Source organism: Nicotiana attenuata, unplaced genomic scaffold, assembly GCF_001879085.1.
Source record: "Nicotiana attenuata strain UT unplaced genomic scaffold, NIATTr2, whole genome shotgun sequence".
Taxonomy (NCBI): domain Eukaryota; kingdom Viridiplantae; phylum Streptophyta; class Magnoliopsida; order Solanales; family Solanaceae; genus Nicotiana; species Nicotiana attenuata.
Window position 1 is genome coordinate 214732 of NW_017671410.1, and position 14432 is coordinate 229163.

The 14432-nt window shown below is 38.7% G+C and overlaps 1 protein-coding gene across 1 annotated transcript in view; it reads left to right on the plus strand.

The window, feature by feature from the left end:
* LOC109208125 (WAT1-related protein At5g64700-like) overlaps positions 1-3234 on the plus strand; it is a 6302-nt gene extending 3068 nt beyond the window's left edge. Inside the window, exons 4-7 of the mRNA XM_019371166.1 lie at positions 869-1115; positions 1632-1790; positions 2201-2352; positions 2763-3234. Coding sequence (XP_019226711.1) covers positions 869-1115; positions 1632-1790; positions 2201-2352; positions 2763-2958 — 754 coding nt within the window. The 3' untranslated portion in view covers positions 2959-3234. The remainder of the gene's footprint in view (positions 1-868; positions 1116-1631; positions 1791-2200; positions 2353-2762) is intronic.
* Positions 3235-14432: the final 11198 nt, after the last annotated feature.

Consider the following 14432-nt stretch of genomic DNA (forward strand, 5'->3'; position numbering starts at 1 on the left):
ATAGAGATATGGATAAACAGAATCGTCTTTATATAGGCTTGTTTATTATGTTATCTGTACCACATCCCTCCAATTTATTGACTGTAGGTTCATTTAATCGAATGGATATGAATTAGTTTAACGGTCAAGGATAAGGAAATAGAAGGATGAAGTGTTTGACTTCCCAATGCTGAGAATTTGTTTCTCTTACTTCTTTGCTCTATTTGAGGAAAGTAAGATCCAGGTTAAATATAGTAATAGCGTAAACAAAATTACGTGTCGTTGTGTATCTAGTCAAATGTTACGTGTTCATGTGAACTAGTAATTTTTACATAAATTCTGTATTCTTACTAAAAAATTCATTAAAAGTACTTTTTCCATTCACTTTTACTTGGCAGGTATACTAAAATAGATTTTTATTTTTACTTGTCACTTTACGCATATCAACAGAAGACAAAAAAAAATCGTGTTATACCCACAGTATTTATTACTCATTTCAAATCATTTTCTCAAATCCAATAAAATATGCATCAGTTAATATGGGTATCATGGTAAATTATGCACTTCATTTATTATTTCGGCGTGAAAAGTCAAAACGTGCCAAGTAAAAGTGAACGGAGGGAGTATAAGAATATTTAGCTTGGAATCCACTTGGTTGGTCTAGTTATCATGTATATTAACTTGAGAACGTTGTAGGAAAGGAACTCATAATCTTAAAATTCTAGATCTGCCTCTGTTCGCGTGGACATCTATACAATAAAAGCTAATTTTATGTGATTCACTTATTTATGTTCATCTAATAAGGAGTGGCCATCCATAATATGTTTATGAAATTAATAATTTGTATATCAACAGTTGTACAATATTTAATTTGCAATTGCATATGCAGAATGGAGACGGCGAAAATGAGGACAAGGGCAGGGATTGCAAAGGTTATGGGCATAGTGTTGTGTGCAGGAGGAGCTTTAACCATTGCTTTCTTTAAGGGACCAACCTTGAAACTTCTGCTGCATCACCATCTATTCAGCTATAAGGGGGAAGTACAAAACACTGCTGCTTCTGGCAATTCATGGATCAAGGGTGTCTTTCTTATGTTGCTTGCTAATGCATTATGGGCTACCTGGCTTGTTATGCAGGTACTTACAACTATCTCAAGTTAATATCATAATAATCAAGTTTACAATTAAATTTTGACCAACTTCTTAATACATATACAAGATCTGGAAGAAAGCTACTAAGGGTTCGTGTGAATCCGAACGTAGCTTTCATGCTCGATGCGCCCCTGGACACACATACAAAATGCATTATTAATTTCAGTTACGAACCCGTACGTAGCTTTCATGCTAGATGCTCCCCTCGACACACACTATATATTTATTCTTCTGGTAAAACCTTTTGAACCATGAATGTAATTTAACATGTTAATCTTTTAGATTGTCATATTATATTTGTTATCAATGAGTACTTGTTATTACAAATTGTGTTAAAATATAACACACTTGGTAGTGGATGTAAACTAGACTGTTCCTTCAATTTGTTTAATACATTTCTTTTAAGGTCAGCATATATACTTCCTTTTTCAGACTTGTGATTACACTGAATTTAATTTGTTGTTGTTTTATGTCTTGTAACGCGTTATATATTTTTGGCAGAACCGTATCCTCAAGAGTTACCCTTCAAAGCTACTATGTACAACTCTACAATGCTTCATGAGCACAATTCAGGCATTTGTTTTTGCAATAGCTCTAGCTAGAGATCCATCTGAGTGGAGACTTGGATGGAATGTTAGACTGCTCTCTGTTGCCTATTGTGTAAGTCAAATTCCGCCTAACTTTTTAACATTTATGTTTGCTTATTAGACGGACATACTTTAAATTATTATTAAAAGTGAAAGATGAAAATTAAAGATACAAGGCAATAAGTACTACAAAAGTTAAAAAGAAGAGGAAAAAAGTTGATTCCATGATTGTGCAAACCATTGAATGCTCCAAGACATTTATTCATTGTCATAAGACAAGAGGTTTGTGAAACCAAAATCATATAGTACTATATATTTAAAAATAATTTTAAAATAATTTGCTATTTTCTTGTAACCCTTTACATATGTGAAAAAGTGATCTGTCATTCGTAACCTTTTTTACTTGGGGTCTGAATAAGAACATATGTATAGCTTAAATTTATATTTTAAATAATTAGCTGACTAGTTTCATAAATTTGGCAGGGAATAGTGGTGACTGGGGTTACATTTTACTTACAAGCATGGGTTGTTGAGAAGAAAGGGCCAGTTTATTTGGCCATGACTACACCCTTGGCCTTGATCTTTACAATTGCATCTTCTGCTGTGCTTTTTGGAGAGATCATTAGTTTGGGAAGGTAATATTATTTGTTTTCCCTTTTCCTGTTGTTATTGGAAAAATGACACTGAATAGTCATGTAAAAATAATAGCCGAAAAAATGTATAAAATTTGTATATTTTTTGTATATATGTACATTCTGTATGTTATATACAAAAATTATACAAGTTTTATACACTTTTTCAGCTATCAGATATAAATAGTTTCTGGCGCGGGCTAAAAGTGATAATACCCCGTCGTTATTCTGGAATTGATATTAAACACCAAGTCGCATAAAATGAGCCAATGGAACAAAAATTAGCCATGGTAAACTGTGTGACAATCTCATTTAAAATTTAAGCTTAGAGAGTCTACACTCGTAATAAATTAATTATTATGTCTTCGACACGCTCACTCACATACAGGGCTGACACTTTTTCTTGCTTGCAGTATTTTAGGAGGAATATTGCTTGTTGGTGGACTATATAGTGTACTATGGGGAAAATCAAGAGAACATAAGATTGCAGCTTCAAATACTGGAGATATTGAGCAAGCAGAGAATGGATCAAGGAAAGAAGAAATTGTGGAGAAACAATCCTCAATACCAAATGCTAGAATCCAACAACATGCTTCTTATCCAGCTTAATTACTAAATACAGGATTCGGGGACGAATAAAATGCATGTCCTCAGATTCTAATAATTTATCGTATATAATTAGCATATAATTGTAGATTTAAGGTTAACTTAGAATTTTCATTGAGTTTCTAATAATTGTGAGAGCTAGCTATTAATGTGATTAATAATAAAGGAGTGACGAAAGTCAAGAAAATGTAACAACATCCATCGAGATCTGGAAATAATGTGTTTAGGCATTTTTTTTATAAGAAACATAAAATAAAGTCATCGTTTGACTTCTATATATTTTAAGAGCTAGCATGTAAAACAATAACGCTAATGTTAACTCATATTCTTCTTATAACTTTTACTTTTGTGGTGAGCTTCAAACTTATCAAATTTTCTCCCTTCTCGTTTTGGGTCGTGAACTCGTGATAGATGAGAGAATCAGACAAAATGAAAAATAAATATCAATTTTTTGAAGGCCAAAGATGAGGCATTAGGCAGTGGTGGTGAATGGTGATGTTCGGGAGAAAGAAAAAGAAAAGGTGAGGCATTGGGACATTCCAAAGGAAAATCCACAAAATATTTTCGTTATTGGTCTGGGCTCACAGGCTCGACCTGTGCAATGGCCAAATTCGTAGTGAGGCAGGCCGTAATTGTGATAGGACCGCGTGACACCAGGGGTATTTGCATCTAGGAATTTTTATATTCCTATACACTATATGAAACTATATTATCCTCCCTACTCAAGTTTTATTATAATTACATTTTATATATTCAATTACCCTTTATGTACATTTTAATGGAATTAATGATAATAATTAGTGTCCGAAAATTACTCTAACATATCTTCCACTCCCCCACATTTCTCTCTCCACATCCCACCCCCCCTCCTCACGTATCTTGCACAAGAGAGCATCAATTCCACCATTAACAACCATTAAAATGCTTTGAAGCTTTGAATTCGAATTTGGGTTTTCAAAAAACATTGTTTGTTTGGATTGGATGTTGTTGCAAAGAATTGAGAATTCTCTCTACGTCTCTCTTTATCTCTCAATCCCAAATTTCAGTAATGTAAAGCAAAGGAAAAGAGAGTAGCAATTCCACCATTGACAGCCATTAAATAGCTTTGAAGCTTTGAATTCGAATTTGGATTTTCAAAAATCATTGTTTGTTTGGATTGGGTGTTGTTGCAAATAATTGGGAATATGGTTTGGAGTTTATATCTCAATTTTGAGGGGTTTTGGTGAAGATTAGACTTGGTTTTGGCTGAATTTCAGATTGAAACTCGAAGAAGAAGAAGAAGACATGACATACATTATACTGCAGAAATTGTAGTAAAATTATAGTAAAATTGTATAAAAATTGTACTCTGTTGTTTATATATTTTTCTTTTATTTATTTAACTATTGTATGAAAGTTGAACAACATTGTATAAAAATTATATTTAAGTTGTATGATATTGTAGTTGTATATAACTAAGTAGAAATAATGTATGAAAATTGTAGATAAGTTGTATAATATATAATTAGTTGTATGAAATTTGTTTTTACTATGTATAAATCAGATACAAAATATACAAAAGATATATAGTCTTTACATACTAGTACTATTCCATTATGTACTAACATCCCCTTTTAAAGGGGGGACGTCTGCTATCTNATAAGTTGTATAATATATATTAGTTGCATGAAATTTGTTTTTACTATGTATAAATTAGATATAAAATATATAAAAGACATATTGTATAAAATTTGTATAAAAATTATATTTAAGTGGTATTATATTGTAGTTGTATATAACTGGGAGGTGAGAGACGCTTTGGCAAAGGTGTCTTCGTCGCGAGTAGCTTTTGGACAGAATCCAGATTCGACGCCATCTCCGATAGATTTCCGATTGCAACACTCCATCTCTCACTCCCCACGCGATCTCCGATAGTATAGGTCTATGATTTGACGATGAAAAAAACCCAACAAACCAGCAGCGACATTGAGAGAAGGAATGATACCAACAGTGAGATTGAGTTTGTGAGTGATGATACAGAAGAGAGTCCCAAGCACAGCACTCACCACTAGGCCTCTAATCGTGATCTAATCCTTCCAATAAGGAATAGTTTCTGGATCGTCCAAATTGGAATCGGGGATTTTGGAGGGTTCCTCTAACAATGGCTCCGTAATCTCCATTCCAGAATTTTTGGTCCCCATTGAAAATTTGCACTGTTAGGATTCGGATTAGGAAGCCTTAATTGAAGGCACTAATAATGGATTGGGAGCCTTTTAAGGTGAAATGTATATATTTTGAATCCAAAAACTTGTGTAGGTAGGGTAATTTACTAAACATGAACATTTAGGGTAATAAAGTTTCCGATAGTGTATAGGAATGAAAAAATCCCTTGCATCTATACCCAATTTTGAGGCTTGTTGAAGTTATACCTATTTTGCATAAACAATTACAAGCCTGCCTATTTTAGTTTGACATGCAATGCACCTAAAGACTAATTAAGTATAAAGTGCAAAAATTACATTTAAGGCCAAATATGTTTGAAGTGCAATAATGTTTTCATGCGCTTAATGGAAAATGGGTCTGAAGTGCAACAAATATTTTCATGCACTTAAGGCCAAATAGATTTGAAGTTCAACAAATTTTTTCATGCATTTAAGGCCTAATAGGTTTGAAGTGAAACATTACATTTAAGATGCACTTAAGGCCAAATAGATATGAAGTGCAAATTATCTAAAAATAGAAACGTGTTCTTTAAATTTCAATGATCCAACATACGATTCAATACCTAAATCTAATCTAAGTGAGATCAAATTTCAGATATAACCTCTAAATATCATAAAGAACAAATCACAATTATCAGTTTGTCAAGACAACAACAAATTTAACAAATTCATTTTACAATTAAGAAGAAGAAGAAGAAGAAGAAGAAGAAGAAGAAGAAGAAATGAGGAGGTGGAAAAAGGCCCGAAGATTTAAATAACTTGTTTTTCGAATTTCAATAATCTAACATACGATTTAATGCCCAAATTTATTCAAAATAAGCACAAATTTGAAACACGAGTTCCAAATATTATAAAGAACAAACCTCAATCATCAATTTGTTGAAATAACAACCAACCTAACAAACTCATTATGTCATCTTTAAGCTTTCTATAAAAACCTTCATTGGTCATTTTCTAAAGAAATTCTTACTTAATGCCAAAGTTCCTTCATACTATGAGCTAGAGCAACAAAAATTGCATAAGGCGCCCTATTTGGTCGTCCCTTTTTAATTTATACCTATTTTGCTTTTTCTTTTGCATCCGTACCCATTTTTTTATTAAAAGCATTTTAAAAAGACGATCGTGCCCTTTAATAAAATACTTTTGACAAAACTGTAGACTGCAAGACAAACTTCAGCATGTTTGGGTATGAAGTTTTAGCAATTAAACTAAATAACTTCAGCATGCATTAGAAAACATTCATTAGAAAATTATATACTGCACTACAAAAATTTAAGCATGTTTAAGCTGAAGTTTTAGCAAATGAACTAAAAAACTTCAGCTTGTTTAGACTGAAGTTTCGGATAAAACTCAAGACAAAACTGTAGACTGCGTTACAAAACTTCAGCATGTTTTGTTATGAAGTTTTAGCAAATGATCTGTAACGACCCGACCACTCGTTTGGATCTCTAGCGCATCGTTCAGCAGTTTGAGGGCATGAGCAGCTTCATTTCAGGTATTATGACTTGTACGCATGGTCGGAATTGAATTCCGGGAAGTTCGGAGATGATTTGGAGAGAGAATTCTCATTTCGGAAGCTTTAAGTTGAAAGAATTGACTAAGATTTGATTTTCGAGTAAACGACCGCGAAATCTGGATTCGAAGGTTCCATCAGGTTCGTATGATGATTTCGGACTTGGGCGTATGTCCGGATCAGGTTTTGGAAGACCCGGGAACGTTTTGGCACATATTGTGGAAATTAGCATTTTTGGAAGAATTTCATAAGTTTGGGTGAAGGTGCATTTCAATGTGATCAATGTCCGTTTGGGATTCCGAGTATAGTAATAGCTTCGTATAGTGATTCTGGTGTTGGGAGCACGATCGGAAGTGAATTCGGAGGTCCGTGGGTCATTTTGGAGTCATTTGGCCAGAGATAGAAGTTTGAAGGTTTTTGAGAAGTTTGACCGGAAGTGAACTTTTTGATATCGGGGTCGGATTTCGATTCCGGAAGTTGGAGTAGGTCCATAATGTCGAATATGACTTGTGTGCAAAATTTGAGATCAATCGGATGTGATTTGATAGGTTTCGGCATCGAATGTAGAAGTTTGAAGTTCTAAAGTTCATTAAGATTGGATTGGAGGTCGATTCATGATTCTAGTGATGTTTGATGTGATTTGAGGCCTCGAGCAAGTCCGTAATGTGTTATGGGACTGGTTTGTATGATTGGACGGGGTCCCGGGAGCCTCGGGTGGATTCCGGATGGTTAAAGGATTGAATTGGAGTTGGGGAGAATAGCTGAAGCAACTGATATCTGGTGTAACCGCACCTGCGAGGATTTGGCCGCAGGTGCGGAGCCGCAGAAGCGGCCAGAATTGCCGGAGATACGATTTTGGGCTAGAGGTGAAGGACCGCAGATGCGGTCATCTCGCCGCAGAAGCGGGATCGCACCTGCGGGTGTTGAGGCGCAGAAGCGGAAAGGGGAGCCCGGAGAGAAACCGCAGGAGCGGTAGAGTGGCCGCACCTGCGGAACCGCAGAAGCGGTCGTGTGACCGCAGGTGCGGTATTGCTGGAGGCAGTAAGGTTCTTTAAAATCGGGGGTCTTGGCCATTTTCCTCCATTTTTTACTCTAGTTGGGGGATTTTGGAGAGCTCCAAGAGAGGGATTTCATCATTCAAACATGAGGTAAGTTAATTTCACCCCTTGTAGGTTAAATACATGGTTTTGTTACGGATTTGAGCATGAAAATTAGTGGAAAACTTGGGGTTTGAGGGAAAACCTAGAAAATTCGTATTCTTGGATTTTGACCACGATTTTGGGCATGAAATTGAGAGTAAATTATATATTTGAATTTGTGAGGTCATGGGTAAACCTTTTCTTCGAAAAATTTTGGAATCCGGGCGCGTGGGCCCGAGGGCAATTTTGTCAACTTGTCGATCGGGGTTAGGAATTGTTATAAATTGGATTGTAATGAGTAATTTAACATATATTAATGGATTTGTATAATTATTGACTAGCTTTGGAGCGTTGTGCATCAATTTGAGTCTTCGGAAGGGCGTGAAAAGCCAGTTAAGGAACTTCGGAGCAATGTGAGTCTCCTTTCTACCCTTGTAAGAGGGAATTGTCCCCATAGGTGAATTAATTGAACATGTGCTGCTAATTGTGGGGCCTACGTACGCACGAGGTGACGAGAGTTCGTGCGTAGCTACTATTATGCTTATGTCCGGGTAGTTTAGGACCCAGAAGCATGCTTACTTGTAATAAATGCAACCTTGTTGAAAAATTTAAAAATGCTTAAACATATCGAACGTGTAAATTAATTTCTAAAAGAATAGATATCATTTCTTGCCTTTTAAAAGAGAAACTTGCCTTTTTCTGAATAATTGCCGCTTGATGAATTATTGACTTGACTATTTGAATGTGTTTATCTACTGTGGAACGGGCCGAATGCCTCGGCAGATTAAATAGATGCATCTATGGTTCGCGCCATTCGACCCTCTGGCAGTGCACAGTTTTGATATTGTTGGATCGAGCCATACGTCCTCGGCATATATTGCGCATGCTTGTATTGCTTGCCTTGTAATTTGCTGAAGTTGACGTTGCTTCTTCCCGTCTTGAGAATATATGTATAATTGATGAAAAAGAAAATTGGAAATTTTCATATAAAAGAAAGAATTTTTTACTTGCTTCACTCTATTGAATCACATTCATGTTTATATGGCTCCCCGATTTGTCTTATTATTAATGTACCATTATTGGACCCCTAGTAAGTGTCGAAGTCAACCTCTCGTCTCTACTTCTTCGAGATTAGGCGGGATACTTACTGAGTTAGTGGAATTTATTCTTTGTTGTTTAGATGTATAAACGAAGTGAATCCTGAAATATCTAAAATGAGAAGTTCCTAGTTCTTTAGTGTTGGCTTGTCTGACAATGGTGTCCGGCGCCATCACGACCCTTAGTGGATTTTGGGTCGTGACAACATGGTATCAGAGCACTAGGTTCCCTTAGGTCTCACGAGTCATGAGCAAGTCTAGTAGTGCCTCGCGGATCGGTACGGAGACGTCTGTACTTATCTTCAGGAGGCTACAGGGCTGTTAGGAGTACTTCCCTTCTTGATTCCTCATCGTGCGGTGGTTCAGGATTAATGTGTATTTCTAATGCTGACGGCTCGAGAAAGATGATCTTCGAAAAGGTTTAGAAGTCAGTAGCGGTCTATTGGCTCAAGAGCTACTGAGTTAGGTTTTTGATCTAAGGCATCAGTTGAGCAGCAAAGGTTATGAAGGACATGTGGAAGGTGTCGTGCGGTGGTTAAATTTCTAGAAGGCCAAGTGTAAGAAGCGGAAGTCGAATAGTTGCTTAAAAAAGAGGGTTTGGCCAAAGTGGGAGAGTGGTAGAGCAGCACGTGGATGTAGTGGTAGGATAACTACTTCCTTGAGGAAATTTTGGAGTGATTTGGGAATTTTAGTGGACGGTGATTGAGTCTACAGACTTAATTTGAAAATATGGGCTAGCATAACGGCGGGAGATTTGATATGACGGAAAGGAGCGGCTTGATATGAAGAAGGATACAACATAACTTTGAATTGGAAGATATTGTCGCACATCTAGTTGATGTCCCTAAGAAGTGAGCGGACTAGTACAATTGGTAAGTGAGCACGGGCTCTTGATGGGTTATGAATGACGTAGTGATTGTGCCTCGTGTAGCGGCGTTGAAAGATGTCGGCGTGTAATCTCCACAGGTGGGTTATCTCCTGTGAGCATATCAGCGGTCGCGCGGTTGGCGAAGCTTCTACGAAGGAATCCTACTGGCTATCTAGTAAGGAGGTCGGACATGTGAATGTGGTTAATGATCCAGAGTATTCATAAATGGTTTACAGAAAGATTTCGAGGAGCTTGGCGGTTTGGTGGTGCTAGATCATGTTAACAATGAAGAAAGAACCTTGTTGGATTCCAGAGTTGCGTAATGGTGGCTTCAAGCTAAGTGGGAGAGTCCCACCGCCTACGATTGGGTTGTATGATTATCTTCTTGTGAGGTTTCGGGTTATCGGCGTATTGGTAAGTTGTTTCGGCTAAGGAAACAGAACATTAGTAGTAATTTGAGCAAAGGAATTGAAGAATGTGTTCTATAATTGGCATCATCGATTCATGTTCGAGCTTTGGGAAGACTCGAGAATCATGCTCTACGGAGAAGTCAGTTGCAAGGAAGGTGACTCGGCCGGGTGCTTCTTTGAGAGGGTGGACATGTGCTAGCGGAGCCTTGCAGTTGATTATATTCGGGACCATGCCAGAGTGGGTGACTCTCAATAACAGTCCTCGTGAATTCAGAGGTTGAAAATGCGGTGCCTAAGGGTTCAAGCCCGCGGTATGTTTAAGAATCGAGCTTGTGAAGCAGCTTATGATAAGAGGCTCAGAATTGTTCTAAGATGTTATGGCTTGCAGTGTAGCATTTGGGAGGAAAGGGAGAAAAGGACTTCGGATTCGCAGAGAATTATCAAAATGGATGTGCCAGTCGAGATGCGAATATGCCCACAAGGAAGGTATGAAGTGGTTCGTGGGATTTGAGGCAGCATGGTCTCGTGTTACAAGGCCATCGGGATGAGTGCGGGTTGAGTGTGTTATGTGTTGAAGATAGATACTACTATTTAAAGGCAATTAAGGATAAATTTGAAGAGGTTGGATTGGCTAGACATAGCTGAATTGGCATATTGGTGGTAGTGATCAGCTCCTTCAGTGTGATTAAAGTATGCAAATGGTTTGTGATGGTACGTGTGAGGCTTGTCGACCAACATAATTGATTTTATTCGAAAGTATTCTAGTATTATGGCATGTTATGTGTAGGCGGATCCCGGAAGGGCTATGGTGGCTTAGACCACTACTTGAAGGTTGCATATCCTACAGTCATGAAGATATTACTCGTGTGTTGCCATGGTTCTCTCAGAATGAGTTAAGTAAAAATTGTTTTATGATGAAGTTTTTACCCTATTAGTGATTCAGGAGTTATGATGAAACTCTGGCAGTATCGTATATTGGCATATTAGGTACAGTGAGCGGTATGAAATTTGAAAGTGAGGATCAAGGTTGCGACTTGGTGTCGACAAGGATGTCACGAGCTCGGATGAGCATGAAAGGGATTTGAATGTTTAGAGTAAGCTGGCATTGTCTTCAGTGTCACCTGAGATCGGTGTTTTGTGAAAGAGGCTTTGCATCCTGGTTATGGATTCTTGATCGCTTTTCAGCGTTAGTGCGGCTGGTGGTATGGATATACAGACTTGTTATCTATTATGGAAGGTCGTGGGAGTGTGTTCCACGGGAAGATTTTATAAGTGTGGCATGTAGTCACTGATTGATTGGAGTTTGAAACCAAGTATGGAGATTGTAGTGGTATCGTTGATTTGAGAATTTATGCCTGGAGGGCACTCGATTTATTGGGTTGTAGACTGTGGAGGATTACTTCGATTATGATGGTTGTTCGTGTGTGTTATGGGAAAAATGGATTATTATGGACCTAGAAAAGATTATTGGCCTAGTTCGGTACGATCAGAATCGGCTTGAGGTCTGTGGATGAATTTAAATATGAATATGGGCTCTATATCAGACCGAATGTGTTCATTTCAGCATAGCTCTCCTTATGGAGGAGTATTCGGACGTTGGATGTTATTTCTTCGTCGGCTATTTCATGTAATGCTATATTGTGCCGTGTGAGTTGCGAAACGGCTTGGTGAATTTCTTATGTGTTGAGGTTCCGCGTAGCGATGATGTTATGTGAACAGGATGGCTCTTTAGTCTCAGAACATTTATCGCACTTCAGTTGTGCTTGAGTTGTTAGCTTATGGCGCTATATGTCCCCTCAGGGATGGTATTATGCACTTAGCGTGCTGGTGATCGATGTTCGGTATTGTGTTGTAGTGAGCAATTTAGCTCGATGCGTATCTCCTTATGTGAATTTTATGTGTGGATCGGGTGGCACGCCTCCATGGGTATGTTGGTTGGATCGGATTGCATGCCGCAACAGTGTGATGATATTTGCAGTCCCTTATATTCTATTCTGTGTGTTTTGTTTCCCATTTTCTGAGGGAAGTTTATATTTAGCTGCGTGAGTGGAGTAGTCCCTTCTAGAGCTCGTCTTTCTTATGTATCACGTTAGAGTTGGTAGCCTATGGGTACATGGTGGCATCATATGAGACTTTTTGTCATGTCTGGGGTGGCTTGTTACCTGAGCAGTTCATACTGGGTGAGACAAGGTTATTTGACCTAGGATCAGTGCAATCGGATAGTATGAAGTATACTAAAGAGCAAAGATCGTTATTTGGTTCAGAATGAGGTAATGTTCTTGTTAGGAGTGTAGCCCCGATGATTTGTTGACTTGGCAGTTGGTTATGAGTTTCTACACGTCTCTTCTGTCGTAGCGGTGTTGCAAGAGTTGGAACAAGACTTGTATATATCATGTGGTGCGCTGTGAGCATCAGATTAGGGGAATGTCGCTTATTATGATCGGAGAATGTTATTATGGTCCTGTGAATGATGTGGTGCATGGTGGAAATTCGGCAAAGGTATGCAATCATGTTCTAGTACCTCGTGTAGTGATTACTAAGCTGTTCATATGTTGGAAGCAGGCCTGGAAGGGAATTCCGGATGTTGGAATTGGGTTCTAAGCTTGTTTGTTTGAGTAAAAGAGAATGTCATCAGATTTGATCGAGTTAATGTGCTCAACTGAGTTGTGGTATCACGAGTAGGAGCACAAGGTGTTTAACATTGATTTCAGACAACTCCAGCGCAGATCTTAGCACGTTCGAGGACGAACGTATGTTAAGTGGGAGAGAATGTAACGACCCGACCGGTCGTTTTGAGCTCTAGCGCGCCGTTCAGCAGTTTGAGGCCATGAGCAGCTTCATTTCAAGTATTATGACTTGTACGCATGGTCGGAATTGAATTCCGGGAAGTTCGGAGATGATTTGGAGAGAGAATTCTCATTTCGGAATATTTAAGTTGAAAGAGTTGACTAAGATTGGATTTTTGAGTAAACAACTTCGGAATCAGGATTCGAAGGTTCCAGCAGGTTCGTATGATGATTTCGGACTTAGGCGTATGTCCAGATCAGGTTTTGGAAGACCCGGGAATGTTTTGGCACCTATTGTGGAAGTTAGCATTTTTGGAAGAATTTCACAAGTTTGGGTGAAGGTGCATTTCAGTGTTATCAATGTCCGTTTGGGATTCCGAGTCTGTTAATAGCTCTGTATAGTGATTCTGGTGTTGGGAGCGCGATCGGAAGTGAATTCGGAGGTCCGTGGGTCATTTTGGAGTCATTTGGCCAAAGATAGAAGTTTGAAGGTTTTTGAGAAGTTTGACCGGAAGTGGACTTTTTGATATCGAGGTCGGATTCCGATTCCGGAAGTTGGAGTAGGTCCGTAATGTCGAATGACTTGTGTGCAAAATTTGAGATCAATCGGACGTGATTTGATAGGTTTCGGCATCGAATGTAGAAGTTTGAAGTTCTAAAGTTCATTAAGCTTGGATTGGAGATCGATTCATGATTCTAGTGATGTTTGATGTGATTTGAGGCCTCGAGCAAGTCCGTAATGTGTTATGGGACTGGTTGGTATGATTGGACGGGGTCCCGGGGGCCTCGGGTGGATTCCGGATGGTTAACGGATTGAATTGGGGTTGGGGAGAATAGCTGAAGCAGCTGATATCTGGTGTAACCGCACCTGCGAGGATTTGGCCGCAGGTGCGGAGCCGCAGAAGCGGCCAGAATACCGCAGATGCGATTATGGGGTGGAGGTGAAGGATCGCAGATGCGGTCATCTCGCCGCAGAAGCGGGACCGTACCTGCGGGTGTTGAGGCGCAGAAGCGGAAAGGGGAGCCCGGAGAGAAACCGCAGGAGCGGTAGAGGGGCCGCACCTGCGGAACCGCAGAAGCGATCGTGTGACCGCAGGTGCTGTATTGCTGGAGGCAGTAAGGTTCTTTAAAATCGGGGGTCTTGGCCATTTTCCTCCATTTTTTTACTCTAGTTGGGCGATTTTGGAGAGCTCTAAGAGAGGGATTTCATCATTCAAACATGAGGTAAGTTAATTTCACCCTTGTAAGTTAAATACATGGTTTTGTTACGGATTTGAGCATGAAAATTAGTGGAAAACTTGGGGTTTGAGGGAAAACCTAGAAAATTCGTATTCTTGGATTTTGACCACGATTTTGGGCATGAAATTGAGAGTAAATTATATATTTGAGTTCGTGAGGTCATGGGTAAACCTTTTCTTCAAAAAATTTTGGAATCCGGGCGCGTGGGCCCGAAGGCAATTTTG